The sequence below is a fragment of the Centrocercus urophasianus genome, unplaced genomic scaffold, assembly GCF_019232065.1.
Source record: "Centrocercus urophasianus isolate 14NV4802_14NV808 unplaced genomic scaffold, USGS_Curo_1.0 seq_18, whole genome shotgun sequence".
Classification (NCBI taxonomy): Eukaryota; Metazoa; Chordata; class Aves; order Galliformes; family Phasianidae; genus Centrocercus; species Centrocercus urophasianus.
This window is the reverse complement of record NW_024884733.1, coordinates 18,189,470-18,208,545: the sequence shown is the minus strand read 5'-3', so window position 1 is coordinate 18,208,545 and position 19,076 is coordinate 18,189,470. Positions and strand designations below refer to the sequence as shown.

At 38.8% G+C, this 19,076-nt stretch overlaps 1 protein-coding gene across 1 annotated transcript in view; it reads left to right on the top strand.

The window, feature by feature from the left end:
• The first annotated feature begins 2,744 nt into the window (after positions 1 to 2,744).
• GIPC2 (GIPC PDZ domain containing family member 2) overlaps positions 2,745 to 19,076 on the top strand; it is a 23,532-nt gene continuing 7,200 nt past the window's right edge. Inside the window, exons 1-5 of the mRNA XM_042819536.1 lie at positions 2,745 to 3,011; positions 9,837 to 10,022; positions 13,166 to 13,346; positions 15,736 to 15,845; positions 16,566 to 16,647. Coding sequence (XP_042675470.1) covers positions 2,769 to 3,011; positions 9,837 to 10,022; positions 13,166 to 13,346; positions 15,736 to 15,845; positions 16,566 to 16,647 — 802 coding nt within the window. The 5' untranslated portion in view covers positions 2,745 to 2,768. The remainder of the gene's footprint in view (positions 3,012 to 9,836; positions 10,023 to 13,165; positions 13,347 to 15,735; positions 15,846 to 16,565; positions 16,648 to 19,076) is intronic.

The window sequence follows — 19,076 nt, the reverse complement described above, 5'->3', positions numbered from 1 at the left end:
AAAACTATTGCAAGTAACGAGTAACATTTTAATTTCAATGATTAACTTTCTGCAGTGTCACTAAAAATGCAATTTAAGTTCTTTTTGGATCTCAACTTTCCTGAACTGCTGAAAGCTTAATTGAATTCATGACCTAGTTATGATGTGTTACTTACTGTGGGCAGATATTTTCCTGATGGGTACAGATTTGAGAAAAGAACTGCTTGTAGTTGGAGAAAAAGTCTTGTGCCCATTATAGGCCTTCTTTTTCTTTGAGGTGCTCAGCAGTCTGACTCATTTCTAGGTCCATAGATCACTCAGTCCACACTATTATACTGGTTAGATCTGAGTGATTGAAGCTCCTAACTCATGATCAGAATGATATCGATAAGTAGCATTTGTAGCTCATCAAGAAACAAGTACAAGTAGCGCATGTGAAACTGAAGCTTCAGTTTCCTAATCAACGTTTCTTTAATGATTTCTTGTCAAAGCTGGAATTTGCTAATGGTAACAATGTAGATACTGTCCTAGATTTGGCTTTAAAGAAAAACATAGCATATGTGTACTTTTTTTCTTCTGATTTAAGGAGAAAAAAAAAAAAAAGAACCAAAAAGCACTCATCACTTTAATTTTACCTCCTATGTAAATAATGATAGTATATATATGTTTCATATTTGTATTAACAGTGTAATATGATCTTCAGTTTACTTGGTCAGCTGTGCTGGTTTTTCACTGCTTTTTCTTTCTGTGGTTAAAAGCTGTTCTTCCAAGTGGGATCAACTTAATTCTGTTACAAGTTTAGCTGCCTATTTCTGTCTGTCCTTTATAGATAGACCAATGCATGGAAGCATAACACTTCAGTAAGAGGAGGTTTTGAACATTCCTAAATTAGGGCTACATCAGTGTCCATGGGACTGAAATAAATCTGCTCATCTTCTGCTGTGTATCTGCTGTATAATCTGTGTATTGAAATTTGACTGTTTTTGTTTCCATTTAACTCAATTGCTAACATCAATAATGAACAGCAATTGATTTTGAACTTTGATTCAGTTATGATTTCAGAAGATAAGGAATGAGTTACAAGAGATCAAGATTTGTGGGGACAATAACTGTATTACTGAAGAATTAGTGACATTGACATTTTAGTAAGTGGGCAAAGGCATGTTTTATAAGAAATACCTTATTGAAAAATAGCATAACAGTGAAAAACCAAAATATCAGGATGTTTGGACATGAGCCATTTGGTACTGTCTTTTAATTTTGTCTCACTACAATCTCAGTTTATGCTAATGTTCTCTCAGTTCTATTCCAATATTGGAAAGGGAAGGTTCATACAGTTTTCCAAGTTCAGCAAACTGAAAATTCAAGATTTCTCTGGTTTCAAACTGGTCTTGGAAGGTCAATTCAAGTCTGATGGTAAGTTCATTCTCTGGTGTATATTACTGGTGGGAATTGCTGGAAAATTAATACCTTCGATTTACTGGATAAAAGTTACACATGCTTGATTATTCTATTAAACATATCACATGCTATTTGGAAAGACCCAAATCCAGCTGACTTCAAAACCTTTATCTTCCCCCAGGAACAGAATTTTAATCATTTTATGTATTTTCTGATAAGTGCTAGATACTCTCCAAACAACTGTAATAGAATTTCACTACAGATTACCTCTTCATCATCCTCTTCAACCTGCCTTTCTCTCTGATCTGTACACCAGAATCCTTTTTTGTTTCTTCTGGGTGCTTTGTGTTTCCTAAGATGTGAAAGACAAAGCAAAGCAGTGCTGCTTCTCTCTGCGGCTCTACAGCAGATTCCTGTGGAAGTGCTGGATGCTATTTCAGGAATCTTTCTCTCTTCACATCTTGACCATTCAAGATGTGGAGTAAATGCACCACTGAAAATGAAGTTATTCCACTGAGGTGAGTGTAGCTATGCTGGAGCACAGCAGAGGTCTTCTGGGAATATATTTCTCTGTTCTGGGTGATGGAAACACTTGAAATCCACTAATAGTTAGAAAAATAGTTTTCTAACATGTTAAATCTCGATACTGCAAAGCTGTTGTCCATTACAGCAATGTCTTTAGACCTTGCTTATATGGCTGTAGCTGTGTTAATTCTTGGGAGGTTTATAGTATACCAAGTCATGGTAAAAAGGCAAGAGCTGGCAGAAGACCTTACCTACTTTGTGTTTTCTTCTATAACCTGAATGTAAACCTGTGTGATCAGTATTTAGAACATCTTTATTTGTAGTTGAAATTCATGAGCCTATTCATTGGAAAGATGGTAGTCTTCCTACAAAATGGCTTTGTGTATAAATTAGAGACTTTAAAGGTATATATAAATGGATTTCATAGCATATGCTTTGTAATATCCAAACAGAGGAAACGAAATGAAAAGATGTCTGTGCTGGCCAGTTTAGGGAACATGAACCGTCTTGGGCTGAGTAGGTGTTATTGGTGTGATCTTACTGAAAGTGCCCTTCTAATAAACCCTTCCTAATCAATCCTGTGGACAGGAAACGTTTATGTACAGGAATAGCTCTTGTCCCGGGTCCGTGTTACTTTGCTTTCTCGTGGGCGGTGGCCCGGGGGCTCCCGGTGTCGCTGCCCTCCCTGGCGGTGCTTCTCCCCTTGCGTGCGCCCCAGAAGCGGGGCGGGAGGTCCCGGCGGGGCGGGGCGGGAGGGCCCGGGCCTCACCTGGAGGCGGCATGGCCGCACCGGGCCGGGGCGGCGCCGGGGGCAGAGTCCAGCGCGAGGACCCGGCGGCCGGAGCCCGCTGCAGGCGCGGAAGATGCCCCTGGGTCTGGGGACCAGGAAGAAGGGCAAGTCCAAGGAGACCTCCAAGCTGGTGGACAGCGAGGCTGCGGCCCCACCGCCCGCGGCGGAGGCTCCGGCCCCGGCGGCGAGCGCCTCGCGGCTGCAGTTCCACACGCAGCTGGCGCACGGCAGCCCCACGGGCCGCGTGGAGGGCTTCAGCAGCGCCCGCGAGCTGTACGCTAAGATCGCTGAGGTGTTCGGCATCGCCCCTACTGAGGTAGGGCCCCGGCGGGAGGGCGGCTTTGCGTTCCGTTACGAGCGAAACTGCTGCTTCCGAGCGAGCGTTTACATGTGCGAAAGGGCGAAGTGTAACCGCGTTTAACTTGTACGCGAAGAAAAACCCGGTCCGTCTGCCGTCATGATGAACTTCCCGTCGGCCCGCTGTTAGCGGGGCTCCGCAGCGCTGGGTCACGCCGGGGTGCGGTGGATTAATTATTTCCAGTGAGGGGTTACTGCCTGCGGCCGTTCTTGCCGCAATCGAGGACAAACCAGCGGGCTGCTGGGGGTCCGTGCCTGCGGCGAAGGCAGCGGGGTGACGCGGAGTGCTGGGCTGGGAACCCACAGTCTCTGAGAGCAGCTGCAGCGAAGGCTGGGAAGTCTTTGCCGGATCGTTAAACAGCGTCCTTTTAATTGAGATTATTTAAACTCGTAATAAGAATTTATTTTATTTATTACTCTGAAGCCTTTTTAATTTTTATTTTATTTTTTAAGTTTTGTTTTTCATCCGAGCTAAGCTTTAAACATTTGTTTAGATTGCGAATCACTCGTTTGCGGCCGCATTGTTTTCCCGTAGCTGGAAGGCAGGGGCCGTATCAGGTTCTGCCGTGCCTACGTGGTTCTGTGAACCTTAACTTCTGAGTGGAAATCGAAAGAGAATGCTTAAGCGTCCAGAGGTCCCCATGTGTCAGTGCCGCTTCTCTTATGTGTGGCTGCCTCTTCTGAAGTGCCATAGACTCTGCTGCAAATTTTATTCTGGGGCCGGCTGCCCTGACCCAGCAGCATTTCACACAGTAAATTACAGAAGTGTCAGTACTGGTGAATACAGTTTAACCAGTCGCTGTTGCATTAAGTAATTAAGCAGTACCTTCCCAGCTGCTCTGACCTTCTGCTTCTCTATTTTCTTTCCATACTGAGCTTCTGTTCCCTTTTGTTCTCTGTTCAATCTCCAGTTGTATCTTTAACTCTCAAGTTCTCTAATTGTCAGATTGGCTTCTGTGTTAATTTTGTTCTTACTGAACTTTTGTTACCAATCTCATGGCTCTGCTGACTCAAAATAATAGCATTCACCAGGAAATTCAGTTCTGGAGGAACAGCGCTTTTCCCATTTCTCCTTCTAGGTGGATAATCTGGCACTTCTACAGGCTTTATTAAACTAAGTAGAGTCTTAAACTGGAAATTTCTTTTTTTTTTTTTTTTTTTTTTCCTTTGTTTTCACTGTCCTACTGCTATGGGTTTTTTTTGTTTGTTTTTTGTGTGTGTGGTTTTTCTTGTGTGTGTTTTTTTTAATGTGGTTTATTGGTAAAAACAGATGGGGAAATAGTGCTAAAAGCACTGAACTTAAAATCACAGAATCATTTGAGTTGGAAGAGACCTCCAAAGGCCATCTAGTCCAACTCCCCTGCAGTGAACAGGGACACCTACAACTTCAAGTGCTCAGGGCACTGTCTGTCCTGACCTTGAGTATCTCCAGGGATGGGGCACCTACTGCTTCTGGCAATCTGTTCCAATGCTTACATTTTTTTTTTTTTTTTAACTCAAGAAATTCAGCTGGCTTGAAGAAACAATGTTGAATGGAAAAAAAAATAGTAATAAAAATGACTTCCTGTTGTCAGAGCTGAGTGAAGAATCTGAACCTGATTAATGTGACAAAATTCTGATAGAAAGAAGTAGGATAAATTTGTGGCAAGTATTGCCGTAAAACGTAAGAGTTTGCTGACAGCTGCTAAACTTGCTTGGAAGTAAGGGGGTACCAGACATTTTAAATAGTCTTATCTACTGATTAATGCTGCTTTTGTATAGTCTCCTCTAAAGCATAATGCCTGAAGCAATACTTCCTTAAGCTGAAAGACTGAGGTACTCAAATGCCACTTACAGGTGTTATCTGTCTAGGAAAGTTTCTGTGACCCAGGTGCCCTGAAGCCCGACAGTGTGATACCTGAATGCCTTTGGAAACAGGCATATCACAGAGATCTCTGCCCGGCAGTCACCAAGGTGGAAAATAGACAGAGAAGGAGTGAGGGGAGGAGCTCAGTATAGAGAGCAGTTGGCGAACCACTGCTGCAATGTAGGCAAGGGAATGGATTCTTGGATAAGTTCCTACTTAAGCATTTCGGCACAGTGCAGGATGAGCTATATTTGTAAGCTGTCTCTTCTTTTGACTCAGCATGGCTGCAGCACCTCGTTTCCTCTTTGTATCATGTCGTTCAGTACAAGCTGCATTTAGTTCTGCTGGACAATCCTTTCCAGGCTCGGTGAGTGAAACCGATGTAAAATGCAGTTTTTGTTGGAAAGACTCTGAAGAATCAGTGCAGAGTGACAGAAACTTCTGTGCAGACCTTGATTGAAAGTAGAGTAGGATGAGTGTTGGACAACACCAGCCTAGATTTGAAGGAGCTGCTTGATCCTTCACAGCCCCAACGGTGCCTTCCTGAGGCTTTCCCAATACTCACCTCTTCTTGTCCAGTTATTTTATTTTTCATCCATCACCTGAAGATAACATCCCTGTTGTCCCTATTGAACCTGGCTTTTGGCCTGTATTCCTGCCCACCTTGCTCAGTTTTGCCATGCGTTTTTTTTTTTTTTGGTCCAAACCAGCTGGTTCTTTGCTCAGGGGAGGAGAAGTGCAGCCTGTATGACAAAGAAATGAGCACTGACTAAAGGACAACATGGATCTGTTAAAGCATTTGCTGGTGTGCTCCTGTGACAGTACATTGTAGGGCTTTGAATTATCCAAAATGGCTAACCAGGCACTTGAAAGTGAATGTTAAAATCTAACTGTAGCAAGACCACTACTTCTTCAGATGGAAGGGAATGGTAAATGATAGCTATACAAGCTTTCGGTTTGCATACTCATAGCTCACACTTCTGATTATTTTGTTTGCTTTGTAAGGTGAGGTGAACTGAATGCTTAGTGGGTGCGTCTAACAAATGCCTGTGAAGGCTGAGATATCTAATGTGATGAAAGGACTTCTACATTATAAGGGGAACAGAGGAACAGGGAAGCCTTCCCAGTAGCACCTAGAGTAGAAAAGCAGCTGCCTCTCTCTTCCAGCAATAGGAGCTCAGCTGCTGAGCTTGTGCCTAGGCTGCTGTTCTGTAGCATTGCCTCCTGATGCTAGACAGTTAAGTATACAGTAAGGCTCAGCCACATTAAACTTTCACAGATGTATTTGATTTAAACCTGTTCAATTTAAACTTTTATGAAATCGCTGAAAAATAGCCAAAACCGAACAATAGTGTTGAAGCAACTTCAGTAAGTGTCATTTTTTTTTTTCACAAGAGGAAAAAAATGCCAAAACATAGTTTAGAAGGCTGGACAATCAGTTTGTGAAATTTACTAAAATATCTGGAGTTTGAGTACTCACCTATCTGTTGAAATGAATTCTCTCAATCTCATCTGAAGATTGAAGCAAAGCAAATTCAAATGATCGAAGATGACACTGCCTCCAAACCACCTCCTTTCAACACGTTGGCAACAAGTGTTTATTGCTGTTCCCTGAGGTGCTTGTATTTGATACTGTGGTGCATCCAATGCTTGCTGTGTTGATCTGCTTCTCAGATGCTTTTTAGCCGTATTTTTGTAGCTAAAGGGAGAAACTTGCTCTATTTCTTGTACATTCTGGAGTTTCTTTTTTTTTCTTTTCTTTTTTTTTTTTAAACAACAAAACACTGAAGGCTTACTTTATAGTACTATGAATATATCTGGGGAGACAAAGTTGCCTGCCTGATAAAGTACCAAAACCACACTGAAACCAAGAGGATGTGGTTACTCTCCTTGTTGCTGCAACAAGTTGAGGCTCCTGCATTTTCCTCAGGGAGAATGAAGTGATTAAGGTAGGTAGAAAACATGATGGTGGCTTCTTGATATAGATGACGCCTACATATAGAGGGAAATATGTCAGTGGGTGTTATATTCTGCTCAAAAGTAGAAGTCCTCAGCTTCTTAAGTAACATAATTATGATGTCCTTTGTAAAGGTATATGAGCTCTACTGAGTCAAAAAGTGCTTTTAATAGCTTCTCATGTTACCACTCAACTTATTTTTGAAATCTTTTAAGGTTTAGGCTTAATGTGGAAGTAAAGAAGGTGATTAATAAAGCATATGCAATAAGGTACTGCATAGGTACTTTATATAACACATAGCGTAACCCTCTTCCTTGTCCTATGCAGTTTCTTGCTTTGTATAAGACTAAACCTCATTTTTGTTGACTGGTGTCTCTTACTACTGAAAATATGGATGCAGGAAATAATTTGTTAGTAATCTTATCTGATGAATCTATTTTACAAGGTCTCTGCCAGCCAAATGGAATTTCCTTCTTCTTCCTGCTGTGTGAGATAACTCAGTGAAGGAGGTACCCTAGATATTTCAGGACTGGTGCAGCAGCTACGATTTATAATACCTTGCCACAGTTGGCATGAAATGTCACAGCACTGTTATGCTGAGCTGAAGATCAAATGCACATGAAGGTTAAGGGTGAGAAGGGAAAGAAAGGACTTTACGATGAAAATTACTCATTGATTTTTCTCTTGTTTCTTTTCTGGGTAAGAAAATTACTATTTAAAATTATACAGAGTTTTGAGTGGGTGACAAAGTGCACTACAGTAGCTGTTGTTTTAATTAGATACATAAACTGTTATTAGATACCTATATTAACATAAAACGTAAGAAAAAAATACAAATTTTCCATTGGCAGTCCTCAGTCATGTACAAATAAAGCTATGCTGTAACTGATGGTGTAATTGTATATTATCCTGGGTGGATGCATCTTTAGTGCATTACTCTTTGAAGATATCTGTTCTGAGAAAAAGCAGTTGTTCACTAAAGAGGATAAAGGATGATTTAAGTGTTATTTTTGACCGGTTGATGTTCTCTCAGCCTTGTGGTTAGTATGGAACTGACTCACTGAGAATTCTGGAGACTTATAGGCTATAGTGGGGAATACCATCCAGATGAAGGTCTAAAAAGAGAAACTCTGGATCAAGTTTCTAAATATCACATTTCTGCTCTGTTGCCAGTTTTATCTATTCAAAGGTGTGACAGTGATTACTACATGATTGTCTATTTGACAAGGTCAGGTGAAGGATATTAATGTCTAAAGTGTAAAGCCATAGGGCTTGTTGTTCACTGTAAGAAATAGAACTGAGTTGCAGTTGTAAACTTGGCTGAGTTATGTAGTTTGCAAGAAAGCTGAGTGTATATGTGGATTTTATATAATCTGTTCAGATTGAAACTTTTTCGTTTTGAAAAAAAAGTCAACGATTAGCTGTGATTAGTACTAATAAAATAAAATATTCTGATTATAGCCATATGAATTTCTCTAGGTTATATTATTTTGTAAGTGCTTATTAACTTGAAAAAGTTTTGCATTACTTGAGAGAATAAAACTGATGTCTGTTAAGTGCTGTTGTGACTGTTGTTACTAAGGCATTGGGTTGGAGTGTTTGTTTGATGGATTATCAGATAAGTAATTAGTCTGTTTTAGTTGTTTTGTTTTTTTGAAAGAATAACTAAAGACTCCACCAATCTGTAATCTCCATCTCACTACTAAGCTTTCATTTTTCAAAAGTGGAAGGACAGAAGACATGTTTAATAGACCCCGCATTCTATATAAATGAGGAAAACAAAATGCTCTCTCTGAAATACATTAGGAAAAGCATTTGTTCTAGGAAAGAACTTAATAGTGTGATTGCTTTCATTTCATTTTTCTTTTTCTGCCATCATCCAGTGAACTAGAGTGAAGAAAAGTGCATTTGAAGCGTTCTGGGGCTGAAATCCACATTTTGTAGGTGTGATGGGGAAAGAAAGGAAGCCGACATTTCCATCAGAGCACCAGGGGTTCTGCAGGTGCTGATCTATACCTGTGACTAGGAGCAGTTAGACTCCACACATGGCTGCCACTAGAGCAGCAGCAGAGCTGTAGGACACTGTGACATCCCACTGCTGTTTTTGTCAGATGCATCCTGCTGGCAGCAATGCAGGCGTAACATGATGATGTCTCTTGCCAGTGGCTTGCACCTGTGACAGAGGCCAAATGCAGTATAAAGCTGCCTCCTCCTCTCCTGCTTTCAGTTCTACTTGAAATATGGTCTTGAGGGAATCATTTACCTCAGATGTAGATCTTAGGGAAGGAGTTTCTCTGGCCTGTGCCCTGTACTCTCTGGCACTGCCTAGGAGAAAGCTGTGTGGGCCGCCTTCAGGCCTTTTTCTTGTCTGACTTCAACTTGGCAAGCAGCTGGCAGATGAAATTGCCTTAGCTGTGAGGTGGAACAGTGGATTTGTTTCTTATTTTCTTGGCTAGACTATTTTCCCTTTGAACATGTGCTACATCAAAATGCCTAACACCTGCCTGGGCTGGCCTGATTCCTCCATATAGCACTGGTGGGCAGACCCCTTGACTGTCCACGAGCAATGCTGCAAGTTGGAGGTTGGTACATGACAAAGAACAAAATCGTGGCTGCTCTTGAGGTGGTATACTCAAGCCCCCCTTAAGCTGTTCAGCTGAAGCTTAAGCTGCTGGTGTCTGGGTTGGTGCCCTGTGGCAGACTGTGAGAGGCTGATTGCACAGATGTGTCCCTTTCCTTTGTTCCCTGCAATCTCATATCTGCTGTCTGAGCTATTGATGCTTCTTGTCATTTTTGTGGATGGCGAGTGTCGCTTTTCCTGGGGCAGCTGGAGAAAGTGAGTTTTTATCATGTCAGTTATGGATCTATCATCAGGGGCTGATATTGTGCTCTCCTTAAAAGAGCCCATCAGCCTGTCAAGTTCACCAAACCTAATAAACTGTTAAACTTCAAGGTAATGTGTTTCTTTCCTTCCTGCACAGATCATGTTTTGCACTTTGAACACTCATAAAGTTGATATGGACAAGCTATTAGGTGCACAGATTGGCCTTGAAGATTTTATATTTGCCCATGTAAAAGGACAACGAAAAGAAGTGGAAGTTCTTAAATCTGATGATTTGCTTGGACTTACTGTTACAGACAATGGAGCTGGCTGTCCCTTTATAAAGGTAAATTTATTTTCCAGTTAAACGCTTTTTTTTGTAGAAGTTTGTTACTATGGTATTTTAATTATTACTTTAATGGTCCTCTGGAACTATCAAGCCATTTAGCATATGGCAAGTACCAGAAAAAGTTGCTTTTCCTTAGATTTATCATTTGAAATTAGTTCAGCTATTTCTGTACTGCATGTCATTTTTAAATTAGATCGTTTGTTGCTTCTGTGACGTGTATGGGCTTTATGATATGATCGTTGTGTAACCAATCCCAAGATGGAAAGTTTTGCATACTGCTTACGTCCGCTTCCTCTTTTTTTTTTTTTTTTTTTTAGTGAGTTTTCTGACATCATTGGTTAGATCCTTACAGCGTATCTGTCACTCATTGTAACAAGACTGTATTCTTTCAGTCTTAAAGTGTTCGTGGGGTGAAATCCTGCATGCTCTGTAAGAACAGGTGCAAGTACAGAGCACTTTTGGCTTTCCAGTGCTGGCATTGCCTTAGGTAGGATGAATTAAAATGTGGCGAGGACATGGGTTAACAGAGTTCACCCCAATTAGCTTGCATAGAAAATACAGGTAGCAGCGCATGCAAAGTGTTAATTAATCATAATTACTCTCCTCCTCACCAGCTATAGGCCATTTGTTTTGAGACAAGTAAAGATGGAGGAAATCACAGCACCTTTCCTTCTAAACTAGGTATTAGGAAGTTGCCCCATTATTTCCAGCCTTTCTAGGTGCGCTGCTTTAGTCTACTCCAGTTAACTGTTACTAGTGAGACACCGGAAATTACGTTTGATTATTGGTGTCTCAAATGCTGATCTTATTGCTATTACTAACAGAGCTTCTTGTATGTAGAGATTGTATTCTCTATTCGTTTCTTAGCTACCAAGGATATAAAAAGTAGGCTTGCTTGTTGTTCAAAAAAAAAAAAAAAAAAATGTGATAGAGATTGCTCTTGACAAAATTGAGATGCAGCGGAGGCTTCAGCAAGCAAGTCTGGCAAAATTGCATCCTCATTTTTATGTTTATAGATAGGGAACTCTGAATTTTCAGTGGTAGTATCAATGCAACCCATAACACTCTGTCACACTGCCACTCATGTCACATTTTAAAAGAATACATTGGAAGCACTGCTTCAAGTTCACTTGTGCAGCACTGTATAGAGCATGACTTTCTCTGTCCATGGTTGGTAACAGGGGAAGAGGAAAACAGCAATCGCATTGACTGCTGTATAATTTGAGTGGACTGGAAAGCCCTCGCTGCATCAGTAAGCTGCAGTTTCCAGGAAATTGTATAGGAATTGTCTGACTGCATATAATGTTGTTACTGTATTGTTGCAGTAATAAGAGTAACTGATGTGGTGATGTCTTCATGGGAAGGCAATTCCACATCATTTTAAAAGATTTTCTGCAAGATTGCTTTGTTACTGTTGCATATTTAGCTAATGGCTAACTTTAAACAGCAGAATATGTACATGTATGCAAAAGTAAAAGCTGTATGTATTATATATTTAGTTGACTAGCTACATCACTAAGCAGAAACTGACTTTACTTAAAAAATAGTTTGGAATTATTTCCTTATATTTTCATAGGAAATAAGGATTCTAGCTTCTACACATTCTCTAGAGCTTGAAATACAAGCATATCAATTGCATCTTAATTACTATGGCATTATAGTTTGACTGTCTTGAGTCAGTTAACTTGGAGTGCTGTGTCTCATAAAAAAAAAATGTTTGAATGCTGCATGAATGGTATTATCAAGTAATACTACTTAAACAGTCTTGGTATTAGGATCCAAGTGAAGAAGAAAAGATAGAAAGAATTCAATACTTAAACTAAACGTGAAGTGTGGCAGATACAATTTTGAACCCTGGCAATAGAAATGCATTTGGAGCCTAGTTTCTTGTTTGCATACCGTACTGCTCTCTTCTTTTACCAGAAGTCTTTGTTTTCAATCTAGGTTAAACAGCAATAACAAAAAGTGCTAGAATGAGTTAAGCTCTGTGTGAAGCTAAAAATTGTTGCAGTGTCTTATAGGACAGTGAGCACTATCACACTTCCTACTTACTCTCTCAGATGGAGGCACATGTGTGGGCTTAGACATGTGCACATGAACTAGAAACAGGTTTTTAAGATAGTTAGCAGCTAGGGTAAGTGCTACAGTATTAGGTGGAAATATGTTTATCTCCCTTGTCTCGCTGTAAACTTAAAGCCAGCCTGAAACCAGCCTCAGTCTTTATTGAAATGTACATTATTTAGGAAGATTTTCAAATGATATCTGTATCCGTGCAAAATAGAAGACATTTTAGAATGTCATAGCTTTTATATTAAATAGGATAATGGCTTTCATGACTGGAGCGTGATAAATATGACAGCATTTAACAACAGTAAACTGAATCACTGAAATCTTAATTGTCCTTTAATTGACTTGATAAATCATAGAGATCTTTTAATGATTGTTTTTTCCTCACTTTAAATTGAACTTTGGAAAAACTATGAATATTAAATTTGGTTTCATTTTATGACCTCTGCTTCAATGCCACTTGTATTCCCTGAAATAACATTTGTAAGCATTTATTGTCCTTCATTGTTATTTCACAGGAAATAACTTACCATATGCAGTTATGTAGTTAAGTGAGGAAAATTGTAGAAGTTCACTCATTATAGATAAGCCTTATTAAGATTAGACTTACATAGTACCTCATTTTTTAGTATATCACATATTTTTTTTTTTTTTGTATGTCACAGGACTACACGAAAGAAGTTTTGTACCTATGCTTGTCAGAGTATTAAAGTCAAAAGACATTCACATTACTGGCACATTGGGTACAGTTTTAAAGCAAAAAAAAAAAAAACAACAAAACAAAACAAAAAAACAAAAAAACAAAACATTAGCTTATTCTGAAGCCTTAACTTCTGAAGTATGATTGCATTTTTTTTCTATTGTTGATTTTATATGCAATGTATATTAAAGTACTTTGTTTAAAAATAATTTTCTAAAATGACTTTTATGGCATAAATCTTAAAGTCAAAATGTTCTGCTGGCAAAACAAACTCAGTGCTGTTGATATTTTTACCTGACATTCTTGAATCTGTCATCTCTTTACTATTTCAAAAAATGTTTCCAATTATTTTCTGTTTTTTTTTAAACAATAGCGAATCAGAGAAGGGAGCCTTATGGACCAAACCAAAATGATCTGCGTTGGCGATCACATAGAGTCTATAAATGGAAAAGATGTGTCAGATCTTCGGCATTATGAAGTTGCCAAAATGCTAAAAGATCTGGAGAAAGGTCGGGTGTTTAAGCTGAAGCTGATAGAGCCTATGAAGTCATTTGGTGAGTGTTGCTTGGCTGTTTGCCTTGTTCCCTGGATACTGAACTCCCAACATTGTACTCCACTATAAATTTGTTTTCAGGCAAGGTAATGTAACTGCTGCAAAAAGAGAGGAACGTTCTATGTATAGAACAGATACATACATATATGTGTTATGTGTGTGTGTATGTATATATAATATATACTTTTCTTAGAGAGGGAATTTTAGGAAGGAATCTTCTTCCATCTGCTTTCTCCAGCAGTTATCCTAGTTTGGGCTGACTCAGCACTGAGTCTCAGTTGCTTGATTTCTTTGCTACCCCATGGCAGTGCAGAATAAGTACAAGTTTGATAGGCACAGTTTTAAAGCATGGATCATTTCACTGATTCTCAAACTTCCCTTTCTGTTTTCCTCTACATCTCTTACATATGAACCCTGTTTGTCTCTGTATCAGATTTTTATATTTGTGAGCTTTAGGCAGGACTGAGCTATCTAATGCAGAAGAATGAAGCAGAGAAGAGTCTGGGATTCCCCAGAGCACCTCCTTGGCTGCTATCCCCAACGTTTTGTTCACTCTTTTATTGTACAGCAGGTATACTTGCAACTGAAGGAAATGAGTTAGACAAAGCTCTGCCTCTACCTGATGCCTGACTGCTGTGTGAAAGTGACACAAGTGATAGGACAAACGTATACCTCCTGCTAATCCATATGCACATTAATTTTTATCAAGGTAGTAAAAATAAATAAAAATATGTTGTGTTAGCCTAGGGAGATAAAAGAGGTTGAGTTTTGATTTTTATTCTCTCAGGTTTTGGTTTGTTTCTCCCTCTGATCCATGCATTATTTTTCTTTAACAAGAAAGTACAAAATTCTTCTGCATCTTAAGCATGTATGACTTCATGTGCACTCACAATCTCTTCACCACAGTGGAAAATGTTAGGTTTTTTTCCTTTTTTTAAAATCTGTTAGCAGTTTACAACTGCTGTCATACACCAATCTTGACACTTGGTGTCAGAATAACAGCAGAAATTGAAACAAATTTGAAGATAGCTTTTGGTCCTTCTGCACAGAAAGTGATATGTCTCTAATATCACTGGATATAAGCTAATACTCCTGTTGTAATGTACTTCAGTGTAATGTACATACATAAAGTGTTGCAATCAGTAGTATAATAATATCTTTTTAATATGGGCATTCAGGGCTAAGCCTATAGTCTGTTTGTAAAGACTGGGGTAAATCAGCATTTGATGACTTGAACTATTATTTAATAGCAATTATTTTCCAAAGATGATTAATGTACCTCTTCATCTGCTGATGATGGAGAGAAAGGAACTCGCTAATTCCATGGCAATACCTTTTATCTGACATTAAATTGACATTGAAGTAGAGCTTATTGGACAGATTTTTGAAAGCTGTATGTATTTTTTATTCTACAGAAATGGGCTTAAAACTCCCGGTGTCCAATATGAGACAGGTTAAGAATACCCTGGCTGTTGCCTAGGCAGGATGCATACAGCATAAGTTCTTCTAAAAGTAAGAATAGTGTGGAGAATAAAATTGTACAGTGAAAACAATTCTACAAAATTCTTTCTAGTACTTTCTAAATTTACTACTTAACTCCTGAGTTAGTAAATAAATTAAATCCTCGTCAATCCTGTATGTGAAACTATGCCTCATCTCAGCCTTTATGATCTAGGACATGTCTTATATGATTTCATATTCAATTTACTAATTTAATAAACAAGGAAAACTGAATTCAGGTAAAGAAAACTTAAGATAAAACCAGATGTTCTCTTCAGGGATTTATCAGGTGTGAAATCCAGACCTTACTGAAACCTGTGAGAGAAACTCCCACAGGACTACTTATGGACAGTTTCATCTGAGTGACCGATAGTAATCCAATGGTTTAACATGAAACAGTTGGACCTATTCACCACTGTGTGGCTCAGTATCATGCGTTTTGAAATGATGTTTTCATCATAGCCTCGGTGAAAGATGAAAATGTTGCAAAGCTACAGCTGCCGTACAGTCTGCCTATGGAGGGCAGGGTGAAGTCAGCATTTGGGTGATGACTTCAGACATCATCTGATGAATACTTGTGGTTTTTGTAGAATATGAAAGTAAAATTATATGAGACGCACATGTAATAATGAACGCAATAGGCTCCAACAGATATATTTGTCAATAGATATCCCAGCTTCAGTGTAGTCAAAGTGGTTATCAAAGTTCGAAGACAAATTGACAGCAAAACTATGTAGCTTATGTAGTTAATTTACATTGGTTGAAGTTTTAGATGCCTATTGGTTTTTTATTAGAATTAAAACTGAAGGTAATGTAACAGCAAAGCAGATGCATTGTGTACATACCATATACTTCGTTTTTTTGTTTGTTTGTTTTCTTTTTTACTTTAGAAAAGGTGGCAGCAAGGTCCAAAGGTGGTACTCTGACAGAGGCTAAAATCTCCAGAGGGAGAGAAACACTTCGACTGAGAAATAAAGGCCCTGCCACTGTGGAGGAAATGGTAAGGTTATTTTGTGGCTTTTCAATAGTTCAACCTTCTAGCACCCAATTTAATCTTCCCACGGTTTTGAAGGTAAAGCAGGGAGGGAAAATTCACGTTACAAAGCTTGTGGGACGTACAATGGAGACTGTTTTCTGTAAGGAGAAATGTTTACACAAAATTGAAGGCTAGGAAAGATAGGATGGGGCTCAAGAATTTGGAACTTTTTCCTAGATGTCTAGATGGATATGTTAAAGTGCATTAGACCAAGGAGCATTGAAAAGAAGAAAAGAGAAAATAAAAGGATTGGATGAAGATGTGGTTTTGTATCTGACACCACAAAGTGTACTGGGCTAGTTTAAGCATGGTTGCTAGGAGAGGCTAATAACTTATGCTGACGTGAATGTGTGTAAAACCAGGAGTAGTGTTTGGAAGAAGAAATTTTTCTTATTTCAGGATCTTCTAAAGCTGATGAGACTTTGATAAAGATCTGTATTGTGAAGAGTTGAAAGGCCTGTGTTTTGTTTGGTCAGTGTAAAAGTTATGTGGTTTTAAGTTTGTAGGATGATTTTAGTTGTGAAAAGAAGGGAATAGGGAGGGATAACATGATTTACTTTTAGGTTTTGTAAGTCTAAGCAGCTACAGTGAGAGTGAAGATAAGCAGTAGGCAATTTCTTGTTTTAAAGTCTGCATAGGATATAGTAATACTTTTGCACTTTCTCTCCCTTTATTTCAATAAAGCTCTCTGAAGTTGAAGAAAAAGCAGTAAAAAAAGTGGATGAACTTCTTGAAACATATATGGGGATAAGAGATATTGAATTAGGTGAGTTTTAACAAACGCTTTACTACATGATTGAGTAATTCCTCATTCTAAATTCATTTATAGTTGTTTCAGTCTGTCTGTGTAGGCAAAACAAAACCTGTCTAGAATGTAAACTGGAAACCTTGCCTATGTTTTTCTGAATATGTCTTTGATAAAAGGGAGAATTTCTCACTACAAGCCTTATGATGTAATTAATCTTCTTTCTGCCTGCTATCTATACACTACTGAATAATTTATTTAGTTATTTGCCATTAACTTTCATTGCCATTCTTTATGGCATATATTTTCTACCAGAGCTTGTATGTGAGGCTGGGGGATTGTTAAGGTCAAGCATGTCTATTTGCTGTTTTTCCTCTCCCTCTCTCTTTCATCCCTTGGCTTAAACACTTTAAAGGAGATCATTAAAGTTAGTCTGAGATCTTTTTCAGTGAAGGAGTAACTGTTTAGCAACCAGACTGATAGAGTAATTGCAGATTTATCAAATTCTTTAAAGGCTGTTTACTGAAGAAACATGGGAAATTTTCCATTATATTTGCTAGCTTTAAAATAATCAATTTATAGTGCAAGAAACTTTTGAAGATCAGTATTATTAGCTCCTTAAAACTACACTAAATTTGCCCCTGCAGCTGTTGTTTCTCTGTTTATCTCACACCACCTAAATATGAACTTCCATTTGTAAGGGAAGAAGCTGTTCATGTTTTGTGATCTAGCTGATTAAGAATTGCCAGTGCGGGAGCAGTGGCTAGGTGCAGTCCTCATACGATATCATTAATGCTGAAACAAAGGCAGAAGTTATTTGTTATTGCAATATCAGAAATCAGACAAGAGTTAGGAAAGGACAAACTAAATGGAATGCAATATTGAAAGAAAGCCTTTATATCCTCCCAGTTCTAAAGAAACTAACAGTTCTCAAAAATTCTATTCCCAGCACCTCTAGTACATGATGCCTCTGGCATGCAATATGTTCTGAGGAGCCCTGGGTGGTGCAGTCTGACCCTCTGTTTAGGTTTACTGTGAACAGTCTCTGGCTCAGGCTTCAAAGCTTCCGAGTCTCGTGCCAGTCACCGCTCTGGAGCTGTTTTTGTCCTGCAGCTGTTGCAAGCCCCAGCTTGATCCAATCTTCTGAAGGCTTCTGTCCTTGTTAGTTACATCCAAGGTCTCCAGGCCTCCTGCCCAATAAAAACAGGTAGCTCTTGTTTTTGTATCTGTAGCCCAGGTTCCTGAGATTGTAGGCTAGAGCTTGTTTTTTTGGATCTTCAGCATATGCTGTGCTCTGCTGTGTAACAAGATTATGAGTTCCTCTGGGAACTACTGTTACCTTTCTTTGACTCTCACTATTATAACTGGGTGGTTCTTGTACAGTTGACTGAAGAGTTCAGTTTGTAGTAAAAGCTTGGCTCTGCTGATTGTCAAGCACTTGATAGAGTTGTATGAATTCCCTGATATTTTTATATACGTATTTTAACAGATCTGATGTCCTTACATCTTTCAGTATGTACCTTGGATAGTCCTAAGGAATGCCTTTAAAAAAATGCTCAAAGAATGGACAGGTCTTTGTCCTCAAAGCTACTGTGTGCTTCTCAACTGGGTTGCTGGTTTGCCTTTTGCGCTTTCTTCTCTTCCTCTCATGAGGTCTGTTAAACAAAGAAATTGTCATGAAGCAAAGATAAGAGGTTTACCTAGCTCTGGTTTGCATCCTTGAAGCTGTTTCTTGGAGTTTGAATCTTAGTCAAGGGCCAATGACGATGGGAAAAAAAAAAAAAAAAAAAAAAAAGTTTTTATCACTTTTAAATAATTAAACAACTCTAGATCTCTTTAGGAAAGGAGAGCTAATCACTTGTCACAAATCTGTTCAATTAACATATGTCAGGTTTTTTTATATACTAGATGTGATCAGTCACCCATGAAGATGAAATATGAGGAAAGGATTCATTCAGAGAATGCCAATCACTGCTCAGCTAGAAATTTCACTCATTACTCAAGCCAGATTAGTTGAAAATGCAAGTCATCACAATGCGACAGCCGACAAGTGATTAAGATCTCAATCATTGCTCACTCCCATGCAGTTCTGTTTGTCAGAAGCTCTGGTTGTCAGTTAATATTGTTTTTTCATCTCCATTAAAATGACATTTTCATAGTGAGATTGAATTCTGAAACAGTGCCCTAATTTTGAGCCAGAAGTTATAAAGAAGAGAGAGGAAAAATAATGTAAAATTGTAGGCAGAATTAAAGAAGAGATAAAGGCCTTAATTTTTGCGTTGCTAAGTATCTTAGGAGTTTCAAGAATGGCTGACTAAATATATACATGAGCCCCTGAGTAGGGGGAAAAGCTTTTAAACTGTTTAATTGAACACCGTGTGTATATATATATACATATATATATATATGTGTGTGTGTGCGTGTGTGTATATATATATAAAAGTGTTTAT